Source organism: Zonotrichia leucophrys, chromosome 1, assembly GCF_028769735.1.
Source record: "Zonotrichia leucophrys gambelii isolate GWCS_2022_RI chromosome 1, RI_Zleu_2.0, whole genome shotgun sequence".
In the NCBI taxonomy this organism is placed as follows: domain Eukaryota; kingdom Metazoa; phylum Chordata; class Aves; order Passeriformes; family Passerellidae; genus Zonotrichia; species Zonotrichia leucophrys.
In genome coordinates, this window is record NC_088169.1 from 66,901,628 (window position 1) to 66,925,048 (window position 23,421).

General features: G+C 38.5%; 1 protein-coding gene across 4 annotated transcripts in view; it reads left to right on the plus strand.

Annotated features, from left to right (window-relative positions):
- The window catches only part of DCLK1 (doublecortin like kinase 1), a 237,696-nt gene that overhangs the window by 181,292 nt on the left and 32,983 nt on the right, over window positions 1-23,421 (plus strand). For all 4 annotated transcript variants that reach the window (XM_064716055.1, XM_064716046.1, XM_064716063.1 and 1 more), the window contains 7 exons: window positions 4,929-5,013; window positions 6,370-6,478; window positions 11,311-11,368; window positions 12,070-12,189; window positions 17,269-17,415; window positions 22,438-22,571; window positions 23,287-23,364. In XM_064716055.1, coding sequence (XP_064572125.1) covers window positions 4,929-5,013; window positions 6,370-6,478; window positions 11,311-11,368; window positions 12,070-12,189; window positions 17,269-17,415; window positions 22,438-22,571; window positions 23,287-23,364 — 731 coding nt within the window. The remainder of the gene's footprint in view (window positions 1-4,928; window positions 5,014-6,369; window positions 6,479-11,310; window positions 11,369-12,069; window positions 12,190-17,268; window positions 17,416-22,437; window positions 22,572-23,286; window positions 23,365-23,421) is intronic.

Sequence of the window (23,421 nt, forward strand, 5' to 3'; positions counted from 1 at the left end):
TGTACTGTTTACATGAAAGCTTTTTTTCCCTGTCTCAGCTGACTGGGCATAAAAATGTAAGGTTAAACAAAAGAAAATCAAAAACTTTTTTCACTGGATATAGTTGGGAGAGGGAACTTCGGTGTAACCCTTTACGTCTCTCTAAGTTGAATAATAAAAAAAATCAGTTTATCTTCTTCAAAGTTACATCAAAATGTATTACTTTATTGTTTTAAATCAGCTGTCCTCTGCTTTTGTTCTCTTGTACCATTTTGCTGTTCATTGACTCACTTATTTCTTGCCTAACATTGTTAAGTATTATGGGAATTTTTTGGTCTCCTTCAAAGTCTTTAAAAGCTAATACCTGTACTGGATGATTGTCTTTATTTTACCATTATTCATGAGCATCTTTATGCAAAGGAGCTGAGCCTGTCAGGAAGCCATGACAGCTACCTTGCAAAGGTTGTTTTATAACCAGACTGAACACTAGTATGGGCTCCAAAAGAGGTGAGCGTGGGGGCTAAATGCTTAGTTTTGGTTTTAAAGCTGTTTTTTCCTTACTGAGTTGAACTTCATCTTACACATATTACTGACATGCTTATCTTTTTGTATTTTTTTAAAGACTCTGTGGAGTTCTTTGGAGTGGGGACATTTTAGGAGGCATAATTTAAAGAAATTAATAATTCCCTTCTCCTCAGCCTCCTTCCTGAATTTACACTTTTTTAACTAATTTTAATTCTCACTTCATTAAGACAGTTTCTAAAAGAGTAGAGCTCTTCATGGGATCCAAACTTAGCATTACACCTGTGTGCTTTTCTGTTACTCACATTTCATCCAGATGCTTCCTTCGTACTGGAAAAATACAAAGGAATCTATTGTTGAGAGACGTTGTAGACTCCACATGTGCTAAGAAAGGTTTTGAGAGGTTTAGAAAATAGAATGCAGTGTTTGGAGTTTGAGATTCAGGAATCTGAATTGCACTAACAAACTTTCTAGTCATACTTGTTTAAGTCTCTTTTCATAATTGCTGGCACTAGTAGTCCACAAGAATAATTCCTGCTGTTTAGCTGGAATAGGATTTTAAGATTAATTTAGGACAAAGGTGAGTATCAGGAGAGAGGAGACATTACAGTAATTTTTATTTTGCTGCCTTTTTTTTTTTTTCATGAATTTAGCACAGTTTCCACTGAGATAAATCTATTTACCAAACAGTTGCGAAATAAATCTCCAGGTGAGACATGGCTGAAACTCTATAGTGGTAATGTTTCCATTCACATCAGTGAGGTGTGTGGTGTGCTGGCCATCTGTTATATAAACCTGAATAGGATCTGAAATCCTTACACCAAAGACCTGATTTTTTTTATGCTGTTGCTTTTATGAAGGTGTGCCATAAAACTGGCCATGTGCTGGCAACCTGTGCAAATGGACCCCTTTAAATCTGTGTGAAAGCGATGACATTCCAAGCACCTCAGCATCTCTTAAAATTAAACCAGCTAATTACATTAAAGTCTGTGTGTTGAAGATATTATACTCTTGCCAAGGGTTTGTTTTCCCCCTCCCCATCTGCAAGATCCCTGATGGGGTCCACATCTGTGAGAGCAACAGCGCGCGCGACAGACTGCCTCACGATTGGCAAGCCAACTGGAAGGAACGCTGAGACCCACAAGGATTGCTGGACCCGCAGGGCTCTCAGCTTGTGAGAACAGCCAGCTAATTAAAGGCTAAATAACTGAAATCTCTTTCTAGCCCAAGTAAAGATAAATAAATAAATGCCTGCGTGTTGTTGGAGAGGGCCGAATAAAGATGAAAATATTTGAGTCATGTTTATCGTTTATCCAATAACATCTCTTTAATTGTGAAAAGGGTGCTGCCAGCAGACTTGGTAAATATGTGCAAATGTCCACTTCCTGATTTATTTTCAATCTGTTCTTTTAATAGGAGGGGTTCAGCAAAGGTAATGAAGAGTTTGTTTTGATTTTTTTTTCAATAATTATTTAAAGTTTTATAAGTCTCAGTGTGTATTTTTAGCACATCTTCCTAGCTACTGCTTCCTTGTCACTAGCAAGTTCTGCCTCTGCCTCCGTGCCAATGCTTCGCAGGCTGATGTCACCAAAGGGGCTGTATGCTTTGTTGGCAGACTAGTGGTATGTTATATGCTACTAATGCATTATTTCAGTTGTTCTGTTAACAAATAACATTTTAACCTTCCCATCTTTAACAGTGCCAATAAAAAAAGAAGTAGAGCCACTTAAAACATCAGTATGAAGTAAATTTTTTCCTTTAAAATTTTAAACTTTCTGTAGGCCACGTTTTTTCTCAGTCTATTAGACTAAACCTAGGTTAAATTCATATTTAAGGAGTTTGCCCAAGACATATTTAGGAGTCAATTTAATTTCACTCATGTGTAGACCATTAAGATTATTTGTATTTAAATTGGAGTGCTTGCTAAAATGCTTTGTTTAAATGAGCCTTTGAAGATATCTAGTTTTGGAAGGACTGAGCAATTGCATTTCTCAGCTAAGCCTTAGTTCAAGGTCCTTGAAAAATTCAGTCCTCAAATAAAAATTTGAATGTCTCTAGGCACCCATTCTGAGAAGATGTGGCCGCTGAGTTAGGTCTTGATTTTCACATGTGCTGTTCTCACAGATGAGAGCAATGACTACAAGACTCTAAAGAAGTCGCCAGGATGCTAAAGGAAGCTGCAGTGCTATGCAGTCAGCAGCCTTGACCTGACATCTACTTAAAAGTGTAATCTCACTATTTAAAGTGCAAAAAAGTGAAAAAAATGTAGCTGTTAGATAATCTCTTGAAAATCTAACACTAAACCTTTTTGTGATTGTACTCCTTAAATGTTGTAATTATTCATTCCTGATCATAGAAGTAATAAATATTAATCATGTTTAAATTGTAATTCCTTACAGAAAATAGTGTGAGAGGGAAAATTAGTAAGAAATTGTATGTCTGTTCTAGGAAAACAAACAAACACAGCAGAATGAGTAGAGAGAACATGTTTTTCTGCTTATTTTACAAGCAGGACTGTAAAGGAAACAATTCTCTCATTACATGTGTATAAAAATAGGCTTTGTGACTGACTTCTCCAGGCATGAGAACTCCTAGCTTTTCCCCGTTACCTTGATCCACATCTGCTCATTTGTTCAAAAATGAACCAGAGGTAAGTTTTTATTGGGATGTCACACAGAGTTTAGTACAGGAATGGAACATATATAAACATGTCCTGACCATGAAACAAGAGCAGCAGTATCTTAGAAAACTGCATAAAATCACTCAGTGCTGACTTCTGTTGTCAAGAGGCAACAAAAACAGTCCAAAAACTGATTAATGCATTCATCAATTCTGGTCAAAGCTCAGAAGAAATACTTGCCTGGATGAAAAGAGGGAGCTGGGGTTGATTAAAGGAAACAAGGGCAAAGAATCTCATGGTAAATGGGATGTGCAAACTCTTAGGATTCTTTAGTGAAAAATAGGCCAAGTTCAGACTTTGTCTAAGTCATCTGACCTTTGTTGTTGGAGAAATTAAAAGTTATTCTGTTCAAATGAACTCAGCATACTGGCCAGATTTTAAGTCTTCTGACTGTGTTTTCCCTGGCTTGGTACTCAGCAAATATCCAAACTGCTGGAACTTCAGTTACTCTTCCTCCAGTCATGAACTGTGTTCTGCAGTGTCAGGCAAAAGAAATAATTCCAAAATAGTTGTATTTAATTTGTAAAGTGGATTGGCACCATGATTGTGGGCATCTAAATACCTTGCAGACACTGATCGAAGGAAGTGATAGTGTTAGTTACATGAAGTACAGCCTGCAATCTATGTATTATATAGACTGAAGAAGATAATGAAATACCGCAGCACTTTCAGCATGTGAATGATGTGAACCCAAGTTTTAGTTTTGCAAATCCTCTGAATATTTTTCACTTAAGTTGTAATCGGAGGACTGGAGGAAGTGCTTAGTTTGGCTTTAAGTTTGAAGGGGCACCATTATATTTTTAGCTTCTTCTGGATTCCTCTGAAGATAGGAAATCCTGAAGATGAGGTATAATTGTTTTGCACCATAAGATAAAAGTTTTGGGTGAAATCCAGTCCATCTCAAATGTCTGTGTAGCTTCATCCACCTAGATGCATGATGAAGCAGTTTTCCTAAAGTCTGTAGGTTGAAGGATGAAGCAGTTTTCCTAAAGTCTGATAGATGTTGATAGGTGCTTTGGAAGGCTTCCCTGGTGAGATCCTGCCTCCTACACTTCTGGCATCCAAGGTGGGTGGCTACAAGTTTCCTTTGAGGGGCCACAGAGACACCACCCTCCCCCATTAGCGGTACAGACGGGACAAAAACTTGAAATGGAGCAGAACAGATTCACCGCCTCAAGTGAGCCACCCCCAGTCAAATGCTCCTATGAAGCAGCAACCATTATTCACCCTGACATTTTATTTTGTCCATACACTGCCATAATGATTTCTCCCTTTTAGAATAAAACTGGGGAAGATTTCAACTGAGGGAGGTTTGTAAAATTGAGGAATTCTGCCCATAACACAGCCAGCTAAAGCCTGAGGTTCCTCTAGTGCCTGCTGAGTTAACAAGGTCTCTAAGAACACGGTCTCCAGCCTGCAGAGGGCATACAGCTCCTCAGTTTTCCCTGCCAGAATGTGTGTGGAATAGGGAGAAGCTGTTGGAGCATACATCAAAGTATTCTTGCAGGCACATTGCTTCACTTGGTGGATCAAGGATCTCTCCAGTAATGTGAGGTTACCAAAAGTGTAATTTCAGTGGATGAAATTGGACTCTTCCCAAGCGTCCACATATCCATCCAGCAAAGTAAATACATACTTTACATGGGGAACACTGAAGCCTCTCCAGGACATGTGTCCAGCAGGAACGTGCTGTGGGTACTCGTACTTCTTAAAATTCATCTGTTTTCATTTGTGTCTCCATTTCCAGAGCTCCCAACACAGTGGCTCCTCTACCTCATTAGCATCCACCAAAGTTTGCAGCTCTATGGATGAAAATGATGGCCCTGCAGAAGGTAACATTTGGAGCTGACATTTCAAAGCAGTCAGTGTAGTGATAACAGCAGCTGTGTAGGAAGTGAGTCATTCTTCCTGCCAGAGAAGGTGGGAGCATTGCAGGCTGGATGATTTTCTGTGAGGAACCTCCTCAGCCTTAGCAAACCAGTTAGGTTCGCTCTGGATCAGAGTTGATCTGGACATCACCCTTCAGAGATATTTTTATTGCGGAACACTTGAGCTTTTATTTCTGCAAGCAACACAGTGCTGACTGGTTTGTTTCGGTATTTTTGTCTCATCTGCCACAGTACTAAAGAACACACTGCAGTCCTGGGTCTTTACTCAGAAATGGATAGTCCTACTCCCTGCTAAGGCTTTGAGCAAGTTGGCTAAGGGACCAGATCTGCTGGAGCACTGCTGGCTCACATACACATCTATGTACGTGTGTGTGTATCTGTGCTCCTGTTGGAGAATAACTCTTCATGCTGTCTGTGCATTCAGACAAACCCCAGCCTCCTTGTGTCCTAGCATTCCTAGCATTCACTTTTAATTCTCAACTGGAACAAAGGACAGAGTAATACACAGTTAAATGCACTGTCTTAAAGAGCGTAAACACAAATCACATTTCTGAGAGGCTATTTTTTTTACATTACAATATTTATATAGTAGTTTGTATCAGCTGCAGTTTACAGTGAGCTTTTAGAGGCATGTTAGTTATTTGTAACACTATTTCAAATACTTTTAAAACTAGTAGTACAGGAATGAGCATTAAAACACTACAAGCTTCTCCTATGCTTAGACACTGTGTAATGCAATTTTACCTAAACATCTGGTACCCAGGTTGCATGCGAGGTAGTATTATTGAGAACATTTGTTTAAAAACTAAATATTTGATATTGGGGGATGGGGAGAACTAGCACTTAGCACATGAGGAGTTTTATGGATGTCTCAGTTTACAGGATGTAATAAAATAAGTGCTTGAGTGTTGGACTTCTTTGGTACATATATTTAATCATGCTGTGTCAAGGAGTTCCAGCCCTTTTTGGAGGCTGGTCTGCGCTTGTGCAGATCACAGAGGCCTTTTCGTAATTAAAGAAATAAAATTTTGGTTATGTCTTGGGGGCATATTGCAATGGCAACTATATAACACTCAAATGGTGGTATGTTTGAGCCCCCAGAAGTCTTATTTTTCATTATTGTATCTGCATGAAACTTGTTGAGTATATACAATGTCAGCAGCATGGTTTCACTGTACAGTAAGTGAGACACTGACTGAATGGTTTCCAGGCTCCTAAACCATGGACTTAAAATGCATGTTATGTGCAACATCTGTGTTTCCTTCACTAACAATAAAAATGTACTAATGATTCTTTCAGAAGTGTTGGAGGAAGGTTTCCAGGTTCCAGCATCCATAGCAGAGCGATATAAAGTTGGAAGGACTATAGGAGACGGAAATTTTGCTATTGTGAAGGAGTGTATAGAAAGGTGAGGAGGATAATACACTTATTGCTCTAAAAAATAATTATTAATGTCATGCTTTTTCCAGATCGTATCTTTACTTGTAGAATACAGAAATGTAATAAGGTAATGTCTCAATTCCAGATGGAAAAACTAATGTCCTCAAATTTAAAAAAAGAGTGAGTTCAAGGGGCAATCTATGAATTTTATTCTTTGTGGGGTATATATGTGTTTTTTCTGCTACACGCCACATGATGTTACCAGTTCCTTGTGTTAAATCTCTCTTGTTGCACTGAAATAACATCTTTTCTTGCAGTATATTCTTGCAATGCTGCTTTTACATTAGACCAGTGGAACATTTCCCATATAGCAGCACTCTGTAAAGATGTCAGGAAGTTCTCTGTTTGGGGTGTAGTGGTAATAGTCAGCACAAAGACGTAATTTTGGATCAATCTACTCTGCCATCTGACACTGAGGTGTAGTCTCTTTGTTATTTATTTTTAATTTAATGGAGACCTAACTCCTGCTTGCCTGCTTTGTGCCATTATATTTGCTTTTCCAACTTTATGAGCCTCACTGCAGACACCAAAATGTAACTTCTTCAGTGACCTTTACTGTTAAGAGGTGAAAACAGTCTTTAATTTTAGACATCTACTCCAGATTGGAGAAGTCACAAGTCACCTCAGTTGTCAGTGTTGCTGAAAATGTCCAGGTTGACATCTTCATGTGTCTGTTTCTAAATCTGTTCAGGCTTGAACCTGCTCTACCCAACCTTAGAAGTGTAAAAAATATGGAACCAAGGAGGAATGCTCTAAGCAGAACTGTGGTTGCCTTTTACTGGTATTGTTAAAAATAAGAGACTATGGGATATAAAAGACAGAAGGTATTTCACCTATATGTGAAACAACTGTAGGATTGCTCATGTTAGTAGCAGTGCAGACCAACAAAAAACTGCCAGAGCTGGAGGTGTCCAAAAGAGAGAACAATAGAGATGTCAAGGTTTGAGAATGAAATTTCATCAGTTAAGTTTTCTATCCCCTATTACCATATCCTGGAGAGGAGACTCTTACAGAGGACTATAACTTCACCTTTGGGCTCAAAGAAAAAACTTCTCTTTAGCCTGTAAGAATATGATATAAACCCTGGAGAGTGAGATTAAATCTCCTGACAGACAATGATAAATTAGCTTGGCTGGTTTTAAACCAGTCCCCTTGGAAAAATGCGGGTCCACCTCTGCATCCAAAAGTGCAACTTGGAGATCATGAAGACAGCTGTTGGGGAAAAGGGTGAGAGTAGATTTTGTATCAGCTGACAGTGTGCTTGTGGAACTTGGCCAAAGTTCTGGTGAGGCCTTTAGTGTTTTGCCAGAGAGAGTTCTTGGTGGAGCTGGTCATCCAGAGGGCAGGAGCTGTTCAGATCAAACTTCTGGAGCATTAAACTGTATGGAAACCTAAAGGAAGGAAAGCAAAACAATGTGAAAGAAAGGAAGCACTGAAATACCCTATGGAGGGACATGACTAATGAAAGAAATGGGTGAAAACACCCATTTTCACCCAAACTCTCTTACTAAGAAAAGAGAAAAAGGCACCTTAAGGTAAAGTGAATAGTGACTGGGAAAAACCAATTAGAAGGTAAAATAATGAGAAGTTGTGGTTTTAATAAACTCATTCAGCTGAAAATGCAATTTGTGCTGCTCAGAGACAGTACAAATGTGCTAGTGTGCATGTCACAATTATTTCCCAAACGGAGAGAAAACACATGAACAAAATTAAATGTAGGTCCCATCACACCTAAAAATAATGCTGATTACAATATCCTGGAGAGTTTGAATGAAAATTGTTTCCTGTCCTCTTGTCTCTCCCACTGGTCCCAGCAGTATCCAGTAACATGGTGTGTCTAATGTACTCAAATAGCATTTTTACCCAGGTATTCCCAGATATATAGTCTTGTGGTCTCTGAGCTATACCATTCCATACATCCCATTTCTATCAGAGAGCTACTACTTTGAGAGATCTTGAAAATTGAAGTGGAATTGTTTCTGTTAGGATACTTCTAAAGCAGTACATCCTTGCCATCACAGGTGTGGAAGGAGAAATTAAAGACTCGGAGGGTAAATTATACCAGTACCTGTGAAACACCTTCAAAAATACTCTTTTCAGTCTTTTTTTAAGCATCTTTAACCACCTCACTTCAAAGTCTGATATGTCCATCATTTGCAGCGCCAGAATTAATGGGGTGATACTTGGGACAGAGAACTTTTCCATTTCCTTGTGAAGTATAATTCCTGTGTGCATTACACTTCAAAGGAATAGCACCATAAGGTGTTAAACAAGTAGGAATGGTTCTTGCTACACAAATTCACTGGTCACATGAATACTGCTTCTCCATTGCTGTGAGATCAGTCTGTGAGTACTTCAATACATTCACAGGAGTTTTCTTCTGACAATGAACAGTCTAAACAGAAACCAAAAACCATCTCCAAAATTTTCACATTTGAACTTCTAAATCCCATTCTGAGCATCTGTAAATGTGCAGGGACACACTCTTAAATACATTTAATGCATGCAAAAATGCAACAAAGATAGATTTTTGTCTCCAGTGCAGTCTAAATCTCCGTGAAGTTTGCAACAGTTTAAAGAGCCAGGGAACATGGCACCAAGCCCTGTTATGAGCTAGAAGTCTAATTCTGTGGTAGTGCAGTGGGTCCAGACTCCAGTCCAGCCACAACATGTTGCCTTCTTTTTGTGGTCCCTTTTTATTGTTTAGGTGAGAGGTGAGATGCCTGTTTCATGGTGACTTTCTGACATGGCCATGCATATTTTTTGGTGGCGTGTAAATTGCTGTGCTGCTGACAGGCCGCGGTTCTGCAGCTTTTCAGGGGAAAGGATTTACATTATCTTAGCTTTAATTTTCTTTTTACCAAAACAAAGAGCAGTCAGAGTTGTCATCTGCTTGTTACATATCTGCTCCATCGTATGCACAATTTGTCCTGTGGTGTTTTTATATGTGTTCATTTTTAACTTTCAGATACTTTCAAATGCTGACATTTCCTCACTAGCTCAGATTTCCCAGTGTCTTGGAGGACATGGAGTCTCCCATGGCCAACAAAAACCATCAATTTCCTTTCTCATGACAGAAAGGAAGCATTCCTAGGGCAACCAAGCAGCTTGAAAGAGACTGCTATTGAAAGAGGCTATATTTTGTCTGAGTTTGAACCCCAGATATCTTAATTTCTAATATTTCTTGTTCAACCTCTTCCTTCTAGTCCCAAAAATAGTGTCCAAATCTCTTCCTGTCCCTCACTGAGCTTGGACTGTAGCCACTGAAGGGCAGCACTGGAGAGGGGCACCCCACATGGAGTGCAGCCCATTTTGGGGGCCTGTAGCACTAAACCCCTGTGTGAGAGAGTACAGATAGGAGAAGTTTTTATTTGTGTAAATCTTGAACAGATATGCTGTAATTTTTCCCCCAAGTCATAAACTTTCTTATCTTGTGTGACTTCTTTTAATTAATGTCATAATAGAGGCAGTTTTAGCTCTTTGCCAGGGAACATAAACAGAATGAATATTTTGGTGGTATTTTTGCTTTTTACTGAATTATCCATTTTTCCTTAAATTGAAAATTAGTGGTACATCATTGCCAGATGAGTCCTCGATGTTTTAATATGGAAATGAAAATGCTCAGTTGTTTTCCAGATACAGTGTTTTCAGTGTATTTCTCCCTTTGCATGTCCCGTTTGACAGACTGAGCACACTTTTAGACACATTAATATCTCTGTTGAACATACTCTGTATCAGTTTAATGTATCAGTTTAACTACTGTCTTTTGTGAAATGAGGAATGAAAAAAATGACCCTGTATTGAAAGGTTATTTTTTTTCCTAATTTTTAACCAAACATGCCTAAAGGCAATGTAATAGACATTTGTAACCTGTATAGGTTCATATTACAAAATGAAAATATTTCAGTAAGATCTTTTTCTTAAATTATCCCTTTTCCATTTTATCTTATAAGGAAACTGGGGCTTGTAGGCAGAACTTCTTGTTTTCATTCTTACAGCCGCCTTTTGGTTTTATTAACTTACTTAAAAAGTGGAAGTTGATACCGTTAACTTGTCTACAAGCTAATTTGTCTATGTTAGTATTCTAGATAATAGATAACTACATACATGTAGTAGTGATAAATACTATAGCACTTCAAAACAACACGGAAGTTAAAAGGAAATGTGTTTTCATCCTGAACTAATTTCTTTTACTGCCTCCAGAATCTTCCACATTCTGCCTAAAAGCCAACCTATTTAACTCTGCTAAATATCCTATAATTACTGAATACATTAAAATTATTCCAAGGACTGACCTTTTTATCATAGCAGTTGTGACTGCAGATATGCAAAGAAATGACTTTTCATTTTAAGTAAAAAGTAAGTAAGTATTTTCTGTGGACTGTATTTTTTGTAGGAGAGAAAACAAATATTCTTCATTTATTCTTTGTTTATAACTTCTTTGTTTTGCAAACATTTGAACCTGTGGACACCACATGGTATTTTTACATAAAAATGACAAAGTAATAACAATTTTCATTTAAAAATGGAAGAAAAAGTCAAGCATTTTTTTTATTTTGAAAACACAGAAATGCTCTCATCTTAAAGCAAAAAAGTTATGTTTTTTTCTCAGGCATGCGTATTTAATAACTTTGGCTCAATTTCACAACACTTGTCAAATCTAACTTTGTTTCTTTAAAAAAAAAAGAATATACTGCCAGAACTCTTCATTACACTTATTATACTCATATAACACATATAAACTCAACTGAGAAAAATATTCAATGCAATTGACCATACAATTTTTTTCTCTTTCCTCAGATCAACTGGTAGAGAATATGCTCTGAAAATAATCAAGAAAAGTAAATGTAGAGGAAAAGTAAGTACAAAAAAAATATGAGACCAAAAGATTTTTTCAAGAAATTTTTTGTGAGAGGTTATTTTGAGAAGCTGTTGGCATTTGTGTCCTTCCTGACAAGTGTTAGAATCTCTTTGGTTGAAGTATTTGCCTTCCCTCTGGAGACTCTTGGAGTTCCAAGAGAAAAAGCAGTCATGCGCTGTTCTAGACCTGTGTGATGAATATCCAGTGTTTTCTTTTATCCATGTAATTATGTCCTCTAATTTTCATAATTTCAGGTGTTATAGAAAGCAGAAAATAATACAAATAATTATAAGAAAACTGGTCATTGTCTGTAAGGCATAGGTTAATTAAATTGATGTCAATTTTGCACCAAGTTACTGTTAGCTTTTAAAATCAGTAACAAAAGGTTCTGTGAGAAGAGGCAAGCATGTTGTTAAATCTAAAGATTCTGCATCAGAGAAAATTTAAAAAGCTTTCATTTTTCTCTGCACCAGAAGCACATCTTTTCTTCCATTTCTTTTAATGCGTTCCGCTCTCTCTTCTTTCAGTTACCACACTGATGTTTCTAAACGTGTTCCTTCTCTGTTGCTGGAGGCAACATCTGTTAGTTTTTTCAAAAACCCCAGAGAATCTGTGCAGCTCCCAATTCTCTCTGCTTTTTCCACTGTGAATTTTTTTCCCACTAACCCATATTCATTGAAGACTTTTTTGTGTGTCAGGAACACATGATCCAGAATGAGGTATCTATTTTAAGACGAGTCAAGCATCCCAATATTGTACTTCTGATCGAGGAGATGGACATGCCAACTGAGTTGTACCTTGTCATGGAACTTGTAAAGGTGAGTGTTTTGGAGTCAAGCTGCTTATTGAATCAACCATATTGAAAAATTCCATTCCTATTTAGCCATACTAAAAAACATGGGATCACAGAATAATGCAGAGAGGAAGAGATCTCTGAAAGTGGTCTAGCATCCTACTGAAAGATGTATAACCCACTGTCAGATTTTTTTAAATCAGCTTTCAAATATTTCAAATATTTGTCTAACTTCCCATAAGCCACACTTGGAAATGCTCTGTTGACTGTATACCACCAATTTTGTTTGCTTCCTCAAGAGAAAACTCGTTAAAAATTTATAATCTGCCTTGAGGTGAATTGAAAATATACCCAGTCCAAATAGCCATAAATACCAGCCTTCAAAATACAAAAAGGTGAAAGGGTTTCATTAGTTTTTATTAATTTACATTAAATCTAAACAATATTTAATATATTTTTTCTCTATTGATTTATATTAACACAGTGTCAAACTTGCCTCCCCAACAGCAAACTAAATTTAAGTGGAAGAAAGGGGAAAGTGAAAAAGAAAAGCCTGCTGTTAAAAACATGGTTCTAGTCTAAAAAGTATTTTTGTGAATGCAGTGGTTTATATTTTGGATGATATTTCTTCACAGTGACTTAGAGAAAGCGTTTTTTGGCAATCAGGATTGTTCTGCTTTGCTCTGGTGTCGGTGGAGATTAGAAAGTGCTCCTAATGTCCCTACTACACCTCACTGAGATATTAAATAGGGCAATCCCAGGTCCAGGGGTTTCTTAAATACCCTTTCATTCTCTGGGCCAGAGTACAAGAGCAAGTAGAATGACAAGGTTTTTTGGCTTGTTCCATTATCCCCCATGTTCTGTGGCAGAACCAGTGACACAAGCCATGTTCCCAGTCCAAAGCTGGAAGGCTCTGTGTGCCACATGGGTGGATGCCCACAGATTTTCCCTGTCCTCGTGACAGTCTGAGAAAGTCTTGTCCTCGTAAGTCTGTGCCTGACAGATGCTCTTTTGGATTGAGTAGTGCTGTGGAGCTTATGGTTCCCCTAACCCCACTGTCCATCACCTCCAAGCTCTGAGAAAGCACATTAGGAGATGCTGGTACTAAGGAGCTGACATATTTTCTCTGATGAAAAAGTTAAATCCCAAGATGAAAAAAAATACTGGCAATCTTCCATGCCATCAATCCCTTTGTGTTACCAGTCCCAGAATAATTTCCCCACTCCTTTGACAATCTCAGCCCTCTCTTACTGTTAAGCATGCAATGTGAAATAGCACAGCTTGAGATCAGATACCATTAGCCATCTAGCACTATTTTAATCATAATTACTGCTCTAATTTATTCTATTCTATTGCAAGTGAGCTCACTATGAGATCCATGCTACTGTCGGTTTTCCTCAGTGTCTGCAAGAGCTTGTTCAAAGGTACCTTAGTCCCCTTACACAGCACTGTAATCACATGTAGCCACAGCTTTTAGCCTGCATTGACAAATCCTTCATCTTGGCCCCATGAGGTGTGCTAAGAACTAAAAGCTGTGCCTTGTCTAACCTGCCAAGATGTAAGCACAGAGCTGGTTTTATGGGTGAAACCTGCTGTGCAATTCATGACTGAAAAATGTGTAAACTCTAGTGTCCAATGGATTTTTAATTGAAGTCATACTCAGCTAAATGAGAGAGGAGGGGACAGAAAACTCTTAGAAAATAATTTAGAAAATAAGCCTTAAAGATGTATATTAAAAAAACATGCATTTTGTTCACTTTCTGGAGAAATCTGGATTTTTGTGCTCCTTCTTCTTTACTCTTAAAGATTGCTGTACATATTCTTTTTACCTGAATTATGGAAGGGCACTATAGGAATCTCTGTACTTCTCATATCCTAGAGAGCACTGTTCTAATAGTCTTTACTTTTATGTAGAATAATAGAAGAAATGTAGAAGAAATAACCTTATTCAGGGAAGTCAACTTTGTTTCTCTGATACGAACATCTATTCCTTAATATATAGTTGGAAGAAAAGCCTCGTTGCACTCTCTGGGTATTAGGGAAGGCATTTCTGGAGAGACATTAATTGTTAATTCACCAGTTGCTGACTGTTACCATTTCACAGTGCGCACTGTTATAATTGACTAACCATCTGTTATTGACTGACTTTTGAAGACCTGACGTTAAATCAAACTCACAGACAGGAAAGAGAGGCAAGGAGGAAAGGCTTGATAGTGCAGAGCCCGGTTTCAGTTAATACCACCCTGCATTAATTGGCAGTAACATGTTTGACATAAGTGACTGCTGCAAATCCCGCCCTCACCTCATGGCAGATAGGCAACTCATTGCTTTGTAACGTGTAACAAAAAGCACTTCATAAATACAAATATAAACACATTGCAAGTGGTGCTTGTAAAAGGAAGCAAAGACCTGGTTTCTGGCACATTGCCTTTTTATACAGCGAAACAAAATTGTTATTCAAGCCTAACAGGGGTTTGGCCAATTTAAGAAGCAAGATTTATTGCTGAGTTTCCTTTACTGCTCCAGGATATGATTTCACTTTTGCAGAAGAAAAAGAGAGATCATATCATTTACATAACAAGGTAATAAATAAATAATTGGTTACTGTAATTCCAAGTACACTTCCTCATGTGCACAGATGATAAAAACTGCATTCAGATGTTGCTGGTCCTGTTTCACTCCAGAACAGGGGATTTAAGACTGAAATGTCATCCTGAACTCACCCCTGGTGCCTGAATAAATGATAGTGACCTGCTGTGTGAATCGGCTTAGCAGAACCTTGCAGGTTAAAGTGCTCTTTGGGGAGAGGAAAGTCTGAAAGCAATTCTGCCTGATATAGCTGTCAGCTCTTTCTAAGAGCTGTTAACTCTTTCCAGGATATCACCTCTCCTTTAACTGCAGAGAATCCCACAGACTAAATATATGCTCTCTTTTCTTAGCAGGATACCTGGTAAGAAACTTTACCGACTACAGCAGATGCTTAAATGGAGAAAATTATTCTGTTTCAGATTGGCTTTACTGTTAAATTGCTCTTCAGCCTCTATATTTTTCTAAGTTTAAGTTTCTCTTGTGCATGAACATTTGGTCCTTTTCTTCTGACTTCAAGCCAAAATTTTTCCTTCTTCTTTTTAAGGCTCAGCTTCTTTCATTCTTGCTCCTCATAGCTCAGACTGTTTTCTTTATTTGGAGGCAGATGCTTTGCCGATGTTATTGACACTTCTTCTGAGCATCTGGAACATATTAGATAAGGCCAAAGATCTGTCTAATCCACTGCCTCATGTTAAAAACCAGCTGGTACAGGGGTTTCACAGGAAGGAGCTTAGGGAAGATAGATTATTTATCTCACATACTTTGCCACATGCTGATATCTAATACTTAGGGATCAGATAATGCCATGAAGTACATGGTATTGTACTTTTGCCAAATATTTGGCCTCTTTCTCTCTAATCCTCTACCTGGTTTAGCTTGGCCTTTTGTTCTTCCTTTTCCTTGACGCTATGTGTCTTGATGTGTCTTGAACAGTCACTAGCCAGGGCAAGAAATTTGATGTGGTCCAGATTTGACAACTTTTGGCTGTAAGCAATTTCCAAAGAGCTGGGATTTTGTATCTACAATGGGAATAAACCTGCCCTGGCATACTTCAACTGCACCTCAACAATGCAAAAAATTTTAATAGATAGTTTGTTTTTTATAGCAAGGAAAGTATGTTTTACCAGGTTTGAGCCTTTGGTGGTTCCCTTTTCCTACTCCTTTCTCTGTAACCATGATTCCTGGAAAAATTTTTTTTCTTTCCCCTCCCTCCTCCTTTCTCTGGAAAGTGGAAAAAGTGTTTACACTGGAGTTGAGCCCTTAAAAAAGAACAGAAAATATCTTGAAGCTGTTGATAAGACTATGAGAGCTGGTAAAGCTGGGACCCCTCTGTTGCCTTCAGAAAATACCTAGTTTTTCTTTTAAATACAGTTCTCTATGATTTTTTCTTGATGTTTTGACAGTAGCAGGGAATTTTTGCATTGCTTTTGCAGAGTTATCTTTTTTTTTCTTTTTTTTTTTGTTCTTGTTGGATTGTGTTTTCTTTGTGATGCTCCTTTGACTTTGGCCAAAGGCTCAATACCTCTGAGTAGAATCTCCCAAAAGATCACTGTTTTTAATTCCAATCTGTCAAACTCCCTTTTTAATCTCATCTTTAAAATTACTCTTCCATCTTTGTCCAAGCACTTCCACATTCCCTCTCCCCACTTGCCAGCTCACCTCTGGAAATATAGTCATGGCTGCCCCAGACACTGGGGAAGATCATTTCAACTTTGAGGACTTCCACTTAGTTTTCCTTGTTTTCTTCTTTCCTTCATTCTCTCTTGTTTTCTTGCTTTGCTTTTACTGGCAGCAGCTTTTAGCTGAATTAGCATGATGAGCTGAGAATGGCACAAGCAGCCACCTGTGTCTACCAGTGTGATTGCCTGACATACATGCTATAAAGTTCTTCAATATTAACTGCAAGAGGCATCACACTACCAAAAAAATCACGTCTTGTGTAGAGAAAGTGGCTTCTAAAATCCATGTTTGCAAAGCTTTATGAGATGGAAACAGACTTTTAAAATACGATAGCGGGGAGAATAGGTAACTTTGAGTTCTGAGTTTTACTCAGAGTTCCTTCATCTTTCTGGGATCCGGTTAGGCATTGGGCAAATTTTGTTGTCAATCTGTTTGTGATTATTATAAAGAGTGCCAAGGGTTGGTAGATGCCATTGTGATAGACAAGTATATATATACTCTTGCCAGACGTTTGTAGCAGGCTCTGAACAACCAACAACATTCAGGTTGGCAAGTGCTGGACATGTTACAGAAGCAGCAGCAGGTGGGAATGGTTTGCAGTAGAAACTCCAGCTTCTTGGCTGACCACCTTAGCCATGACCAATGGTTTTGAGTTATTGGTCTGTTTACCTGCCATTATGGGAGTTGTTATCACAGTACCCATAGTTTATAGCTGCAAGGAAACTGTGCTGCTCCCTTCCCCTCCTCCTCCTCTAAAAATGTTCCTTGATCTTCCTAAATTTTTCAGTCATTTCACAAGCAATGTTGCTCATATCCTATGGTAATTTTGCTCCAGGGAGGAGATCTTTTTGATGCTATTACTTCCACCAACAAGTACACAGAGCGGGATGCCAGTGGGATGCTCTACAATCTGGCCAGTGCCATCAAATACCTTCACAGCCTGAACATTGTCCACAGGGATATCAAGCCGGAGAATCTACTGGTAAGTGGAGATTCATTTTTCAGTATGACTGATAACTCCGGAGTGTGTGAGAAAAGGTCTGCATTCCCTCCTTCCACATGCCTGCCAAGTTTATTTCAGTATTTTAAATCACTGACCTTTTAATTTTAACCTTTGCATTGTAATGCTCTCCTAAGAATAACAGCTGTCCCAGGAAGTACAGTAACATTAGTTGGTATGTCTAGATTGTTCCATGGCACACAACCGCTGAGTAATTCCTGGGATCACTAGAAGTCAACTTGTAGTAAACTGCAGGAAGATTTCAAGCTTCTTATAAGTATGTCTTCTGTCCTCAGCAGACTATTCTGTACTTCTGTCACTGCCTACATAATTAGCAACCCTTTAGTTTTACAAGGGTGGTGCATGTAAATGCTGTGTCCTAATCATGTCACACATCAGAGCAGAACCAGGAAGATACTTCACTGTCCTTCCCTTACTACATCTCCAAATAATCCTACAGCACTTTTTATTAAGCCATTTTCACAAACAGACAATCTAAATCTTTGTTTTTCTGACTAAATCTGTATGAGCCTTATCCACTGAAGACAATGAAAAACATATCCTGGCAATTAGTCTTCTGAGAATTTTGCACACTTGAATGCAACAATTGCATCCCCTTCATAGTTTTATTTCTCCTGAGAAATCAGCTTCTCCTGATTATTTCAGTGCTCTGAGTTTTCACAAATTTGCTGACATGTTCCAATATCAGGATGTCCCAATTCTCCATATATTCTGCAACTGCAAAACAGTGTTTGTAGAATCATAGTGTATCAGTTCTCTCAGCTGTGTACTCTCAGCCATGACTTAATGCATTTAATCCTGCTTGACAATGAAGAGTTTTTATGGGGAAGCTGACTCCAGCAGATATTGCTAAACTTCCAGGCAGTGGGATTTTTACAGCTGAAGTTCCTTTATTGGCAGGTTCTTGGTGAGGAAGTGACCTGCCCTCACTCTCTAGATCCTGCTGAAAACACACTGGGTGGAAGTTTCACTAGACATTAATGACTGATACACCTTTCTTGGCCCTTTTGCTCCATTTTGTTTTCTGGTGTTGGTGTTGATAGGTGGCTGCATGCAGATGTTGTAGCAATCCCATGCCAGGATTCATTAATGCTGTTCCTGGAGTATGCAGGAGGGTCTTGGTCTGGGACAAGCCTTGCTCTGCTGCTGTCTTGACTTGTCTGTAAATGCCTGAACTCTGTTGTTGTCAGAGTTAAAATTCTGGGGGAAAAGAGGTATGGGTAGCAGGTGAGGGCAGCAGGGCAGGGATTAGATTTACCTGCTCAGCTTTTCTAGTAATTACCCACTAATGATCACATTGTTCACATCGTAGCTGAATTATTTCTGAGTGACTTTTCCAGAACTGTGCATTGATTTTGAGACTGAGCTGTAAGGATGCATCATTTAACCTCTTGCAGTATCCTAATCTTCGAGAGCCAGCATTTGATTCACAAATTGCATTGATTCTCTAAGTTTTATGAGGTCCTTGAAAGAAACAAGCACTGCTGTAGAAGAGGGCTTTGGAACCAGCCTTACCTGAGCTCTGATCCTGGTTCTGACATTGGCTGCCTGTGGCCTCGGTGTGTCTGAACCTTTCTGCTTTTATCTTATCAGCTGTCAAATGGGATGTGTGGTTTCTTTTGTCACAAAATTGCAACTAGCGTTATTTTCATGGCATTTACAAAACACTTTAAAAATGCCACATGGGTCTCAGCATTTATTTTGCTAAATACCTCCTACTACTTGCCTTTTGTAGCCTGCCCTTTTCCTTGCAGCTCTTTAACCCTTCACCTAAGTGGTCATGGAGGTATTTTTCCCTTGTTCTTGTGCTGTGGCTTTCCCTCTGATACTGTCACAGTGCTGCACATGCAAACCCTGGTTGTGTTATTGCTGGTTCTCCTGGCCACTAGTTTGAGAATCAACCCTTTCTCCCCCACCCTTTTCCTACTCATGGATTGTAACTTTAGGTTTAGAGGAGCATGTCCTGAGGCTAAACAACCTCATTAGCAGGAAAAAAAGACAACAGGGAGGATGAGCAAGGCTGTAGAGTTGCTAAAGGAGACCAAGGGGAAGTGAAGGGGAACATGCTGCTCTGGAGAAGGAGACCAGAAGAGGATGTTCACCTGGAGCTGCTTTATTTCATCTCTTCCTGGCCCCCAGTAGAACCTTTACTTTCACCTCCTCTTTTGTCTCTTTTAATTTTTCCTTCTTCCCAAAAGTAACTTTCAGGCTTAGAGCTGATGTGTGAGACCAGCTCTAGGTCCTGCTAATAAATCTTTGTGTGTGCGAACCTGTCCTGTGTGCAGCACCCATTATTTTTTAACGGCTTAAATATTCCATATTATCCTCAAGCCATATAAAGTCCAGCTAACAGTCAACTGTCCAAGAGTTTAGGGTGTGCTGAATACCTGTGATGTTTTAGCATTTTTGTTTGTTTTTTTATTCTCTAGGGAGTCTTCCATGTTTTAATTGGAACATTTTTCATAATTGTTGCTATTTAGAACGTTTATTTTGTCAAGTCATGGGATGTCTTTATAGCCATATAATAAACCCTAGAGAACAACTTCTCTGACTGTTGCCATCTGCACTGATCACAAGAGCAGCTTAGAAAATACTGACAGTCTTTATACTAATAGGATACATATGGTGGCATACAATTATGTGTGGCTGCATTCAATTAGTGTAGTACAATTACACAGTTTTATAGCTTAGTTAAAACAGTGAAAGCTCTACGAAGTGGGCAATTTGCACTAATCCCCATTTCTTTAATTGCCCTTCAGTATTTAAATGCAGGAACATATATAGCATTTATTCTGAATGAGTGTTAAATTATCTTTCCTATTCCTTGCCTGGCAAGTAACATACCACAGCTTCACATTGGGCTCTTTTTTATATGAAGTTATAACAGGGTGAGGAAAAGTTACTTTCTTCATTTTTACAAGTCAACTGAAGTAATTTTCCAAGAAAAGGAATTCCTCGAAACAGATGAAGCAAAATAATAGAAAATGCACTGTACCAAACCTTCTGCATTGGTAAATATTGCCAAACAAACCTCTTCTGTAATTAATTTCTAGTATGGATGAGTCCCACAAGGTGTGGTCTATTGAAGGAAGGAATTTACAAATGTTTGCTGGGTTAGCACAGTTCAGAGAGGGCTGTGTAGAAATATAACTGCATGAAACAGAATATGAAATAGTAATTAGGCCAGATTCAGCTCTTCATGTCTAAGTGCACACTTTACATATTTCAGCAAGTGAATATTTAAAGCCCTAGTCTCTAGACTTTAATTAAAACTGTTGTTGAAATTAGATTTATTGCTGCCATTTCAGAGAGCACTTTCTTTAGTTTCAGGAACCAGATGTATTTAACAATCTGTGTTTTGAATAAAACCATAATTGCCTTTTTTTTTTCCCAGTGCTTTTCTATAAACATAACTTTTTTCTGGCTTAGTAGAAGAGAAATGTGAATCCATTATAAATTGCTGGTCCTCTTAAAGATCCAGTTGAATTCTTAAAAATAACATAAGGAGAGGAGAAGAATTTTGTGTATTCTGAATGTCTGCTTGTGGCTGTATCACCTGGTAAGCAGGGATTCAGGACAGAGAGGGGTTTTCTCTCTAGACATGACTAACATTAACAAATAAGAAACTGGGGGATGGGGGCTGTATAATATAACTAATTAGTATGAGCTATAACAGATCTGTAGGAAACTGTGGTGAGAGACTTCAGGAATTTACTTTTGCACCAAGTAAACTATTCAAGGGTCCCATGTAGAATTTATTGTATTTTTATAAGAAGAAAAGCTAGGATTTTCTTCTTAAAACAGTTGTAGATAAATGTGATTTTGGATGTAGGAGTAGCTGGTCAAGATATATATATGAAGGATTGTTTTGGTTTTGATTAGGAAGTATGATACCTACTATTTTTGCACAGTTTTGGTGCAGATTGTTTACACGATATCACTAGTGGTGATCCAGACTGCATGGAGCTTTGGTTTGGCTTGCAAAATAATAAAGTGATATATTATATAAATGTCTCCTGTAGACTGTTTCCATTTTTTAAGGTGCTGTCATAGAAATAAAGGACTCAAACCGCACATTGATTAAAGATAGGCTTACAGTCTAGTGTTTAGTTCAGATACAATTTTATATTTTTTATTTTAAACATTTTTTTACTGGATCTAATTTTAAAGGCACAGACCTTCTTATCTGGCATAAGCAAATGGTGGGGGATACAATACAGCAGTTTTCAGTGTTTGCAGATTTGGGGCTCTTCTTTTGCTCTGAGTCAGCTTTTAAAATTATAGTTGTTTTACTGATGCTTCTAGTGTTTTTTTTTCATGTGACTACATCTTAATCTCCCATTGCACCATAAAACCCTGTAAACGATCACACTGCCACTGTAAGACCAGGTTTTAAGACAGGATTTTCACATATCCCTGTTAGCAGCCCTAACTGCTTGTGTCCTGCTTATCCTGACATTACCGTGCCAGTAAGAAACTCATTGGTGTGTAAGAGTCATCCAAGGAGAGGAGAGTATTTCTAGGTAAAATACTGCAGCCAGATTTGTGTCTTGTGGCTTCAGCACACAGAGAAGAGCCTGGAACTGCTATCAGTACAGTCACTTTTCTATTACCTAAGTAGCTGAAGTTCCTGTGCAAACCTTTAATCTCTCTGCAAGTAAAATGAATAAACTCAACCCGCCTACACTGTGAATTCAGTAGGGAGCTGATGTAGGAAAGCCACTGCTGGAAGGTCACACATTTGCTTCTGGGCTTTAGCACCTAGCAAGTGGTACATCTTTTGTTGGACAGATAGCAAGATGAATCTTTCCCAAACATCCTGACTGTATTCAAGGGAAGTTGTCCAAATTGTCTGTGAATTTTCAAAGCATGCAGAGAAATATGTTAAAGGTAAGGAGGAGGAAAAAAAATCTGTAAATAAGAAGGAACATTTCGGGCAGTTAGTAATTGCATTGATGGTTTTCAATTTTCCTCCTGATTTAGGTTTATGAACACCAAGATGGAAGCAAGTCCCTGAAGTTGGGAGACTTTGGCCTAGCAACAATTGTGGATGGACCTCTATATACCGTCTGTGGGACCCCAACATATGTAGCTCCAGAAATCATTGCTGAAACTGGGTAAATCCCTTGTAGTGGTGATCCATTGATGTGTATTCACAAGGGCACATTCTTATCATTGTGCCAGACTGGAGTTCTTGCAATTAAGATTTTTATGCTGCCTTTGGTTGGCTATGATGCAGAATCATGGCTCATAGAACAATTCATGTGGAAGGGACCTCTGGAGGTGATCATACCCAAACCAGTTCAGAGCAGGCTGGCTTTTGAGTTACATTGGCCAACCTCTGCCAGCTGTTGGCCTCAAACTTTTCAACTTAACACTGAGTTATTAACTAGCTCTTTGCAGATACAGTGGAAGTAATTCTATTCTCTAGAGACTGCTAACTACCATTCACTTAATTCCATTTTGTTATTTCACACTATCCTCCTCTGATTTGTTCCACAGAGTAAATGCCTGCTGGCTTCAGCAGTCTCTGTCACCTTTGCAGACTTCATGTTGACAGGCATCACTAACTCAAGTAAACTCAACTTGAATTAGTTAACTAACTGAAGAATACAGCCCAATGTCTTCTGTGCACTCACACATTCTAATCTAATGTAATTTTAATTTTGATTTTAAGATGTAAATGCAAAAAATATTTGATAGCAGAATGAGGATTGGTAGGTAAACAAAGTTCAGATGAGAATTTATGAGAAATTATTAATGATTCTGAACATATTTCCTCTGTAGTCTGTAAGAATCTGATGTCTCTAACCATGTCTCTCACACTTCTAGATATGGCTTGAAGGTGGACATCTGGGCAGCGGGTGTGATTACTTACATCCTGCTCTGTGGTTTTCCTCCATTCCGTGGGTATGGACTGACCTATTCAACCATCCTTGTTATATGATTTGGTCCCTGCGCTCCTTT